The 2,614-nt window shown below is 40.2% G+C and overlaps 1 protein-coding gene across 1 annotated transcript in view; it reads right to left on the minus strand.

The window, feature by feature from the left end:
- AXDND1 (axonemal dynein light chain domain containing 1) overlaps positions 1-2,614 on the minus strand; it is a 47,675-nt gene that overhangs the window by 3,398 nt on the left and 41,663 nt on the right. The window contains exons 21-22 of the mRNA XM_015569934.1: positions 1,808-1,890; positions 103-323 (exon numbers count right to left, since the gene is read on the minus strand). Coding sequence (XP_015425420.1) covers positions 103-323; positions 1,808-1,890 — 304 coding nt within the window. The remainder of the gene's footprint in view (positions 1-102; positions 324-1,807; positions 1,891-2,614) is intronic.

Below are 2,614 nucleotides of genomic sequence, written 5' to 3' on the forward strand. Positions count from 1 at the left end.
GAGGATTAATGAAGAAATATATAAAATAAAATATCTGGGACCCAATCAAGTTTTCTTTCATAAATACGACCTAAATCAAGCAAATCAGAAAGCAAGCCTCACCTCTCTGTAAAGGTTTTACGGAAGTGCCTGCTGAAATGTCCTCTTCTTCTTTTTCTTCTTCTGCTGCTCTTTCGCCTTCATGTTTTTCTTCTCCTTCCAGCTCCTTCTTCCTAGACTGCACTACTTCCTCCAGTTCTTTATTTCTTATCAGGGTAAAATGAAGCTTTTCATTTGTGTCATCAAACTTCTCCTCTGCTTGTCTGGCTCGGTTTTCAAGCTCTCTGATGTGGACAAAGTCCAGAGAAACACAACAAAACGGAAAGGTTCAAAAAAGTATCATTCATACATAAAAACTCATTGCCGAAAAAGGCGGTAGGATGAGGGAAATGTATTTAATGATGAAGGTGCAAATAAGGGAAGCAGCGGCATCGATGATCAGCCCAGAATTGGAGGCCTGGGAGCTGCTCTGGGCGATAGTGTCAGAACTGCAGTCATTTAAGAACATACTCTTAATGAAATCTGATTTGGGGTATTTGGAAGTCTCCATCAATACCCAAGGAACCCCCTTTCAGAAGTTCATTTTGGCTTCTCCTTATTGATGTGATCCAACAAACCAAATCCAACAGTATCCCTTTGTTAAAAAAAAATAAAAAAAAATTCCTAAGCATAAGTGCCCAGAAACACACAGTCTTCTTTTTTTCCCCCTTCATTCCTTTCTTTTTCAGCATCTTTAAAACCAGATTTTACAGTCAAGAAAACCAGCTTGAGATGTGTTTCTTAATTACTACAGCACATAACATATGGCTATGCTTCCACTTTGGCATTCTCAGTCATTTTAACTACATTGTTCCTCCTACTTTTGGGGTTTTGTAAATTTGTTGTTGTGGTTGTTGTTGTTAATCCTCACCTGAGGATATTTTTTCCATTGATTTCTAGAGAGAGTGGAAGAGAGGAAGGGATGAGGGTGGAGGAAGGGAGAGAGGGAGGGAAAGTGTCAGAGAGAGAGGGAGGGAGGGAGGGAAGGAGGGACATCTATGTGAGAGAGACACATCGATTGGTTGCCTCTCCCATGTGCCCCAGGGCTAGAGTTCAAACCTGCAACCCAGGTACATGCCCTTGACCAGTAATCAAAACCATGACCTTCCGGTGCTCGGGCTGATACTCTAAGCCAGTGATGGCGAACCTTCTGAGCGCGGCGTGTCAGCATTTTGAAAAACCCTAACTTAACTCTGGTGCCGTGTCACATATAGAAATTTTTTGATATTTGCAACCATAGTAAAACAAAGACTTATGTTTTTTGATATTTATTTTATATATTTAAATGCCATTTAACAAAGAAAAATCAACCAAAAAAAAATGAGTTCGTGTGTCACCTCTGACACGGGTGTCATAGGTTCGCTATCACTGCTCTAAGCACTGAGCAACAGCAGAAAGTGCTACATTCCTTCTTATACACAGTAGTTTCTCCCTGTTACATCTATTTATCTAGTTCATGTATTAAAACAGACTGAATTCACTTCTTATTCCCCTTCTCCCTCCCCGCCCCAGCTTTGACTTCCTCCATCTCTACTGTGAGTGAGGACAGCTATTCCTTCTACAGCATGTAGTTCACTGACTCTAGCAGAAGATTTGGAGATACCCTTCCCACTAGTGAAGATGGGAAGAAGCACAGGAGAACCAAAGTCAGCCAAGAAGTGTGGATTTCTCAACCACACCTCCGGGCCAGCATCTTCATCTTCTTACCATTGGGGTGCCTCATACTTACATTAACTTGTCCTGCATGTGTTCAATTATAGATATTGCTTCACGATACTTTGAGGCCAATGTACCTTCATTAGCTGCTTCTCTCTGACAAAGAAAATATGTGCGATGAATAAACTGAAAGTCCCAACAGTTGATACTGTATTTCCTCAGGATGTTCTGGACCAAGCCTTTCCGAATATGTTTTCTACTATCCATATTTACACAGTAGAGAATTAAGCCCACTCTTAATAACAACAAAAAAAGGGATTTCCTGTTGGCAAACAGCATCCCAGCTTTCAAATTATTTATGCTGCGTGTGGATATATATTTGATTAGAGTTGTAAAGAAGAAGCAGAGGAAACAATATCAACAGAAAGAAAAAGGGAAGGAAGAAAAGACTCAAAAATAAATAAAGGGTAAACATGTTACTCTATCAAATCAAGTTAAATATCAAGGAAATTATCTATATTTATCTTAAGAACTTACTTTACACTAAGCACATAACATTGCAAAATCCAATAAGATGTTTTAGTCTGATATGGAACTTCATAAATATCAAGGCAGTAGCCGAAACCGGTTTGGCTCAGTGGATAGAGCGTTGGCCTGTGGACTGAAAGGTCCCGGGTTCGATTCCGGTCAAGGGCATGTACCTGGGTTGCGGGCACATCCCCAGTAGGAGATGTGCAGGAGGCAGCTGATAGATGTTTCTCTCTCATCGATGTTTCTAGCTCTCTATCTCTCTCCCTTCCTCTCTGTAATAAATCAATGAAATATATTAAAAAAAATCAAGGCAGTAAAAATATGGGGCGGGGGAATACCTTTATTTTTT

This window comes from Myotis davidii, unplaced genomic scaffold (assembly GCF_000327345.1).
Source record: "Myotis davidii unplaced genomic scaffold, ASM32734v1 scaffold591, whole genome shotgun sequence".
Classification (NCBI taxonomy): domain Eukaryota; kingdom Metazoa; phylum Chordata; class Mammalia; order Chiroptera; family Vespertilionidae; genus Myotis; species Myotis davidii.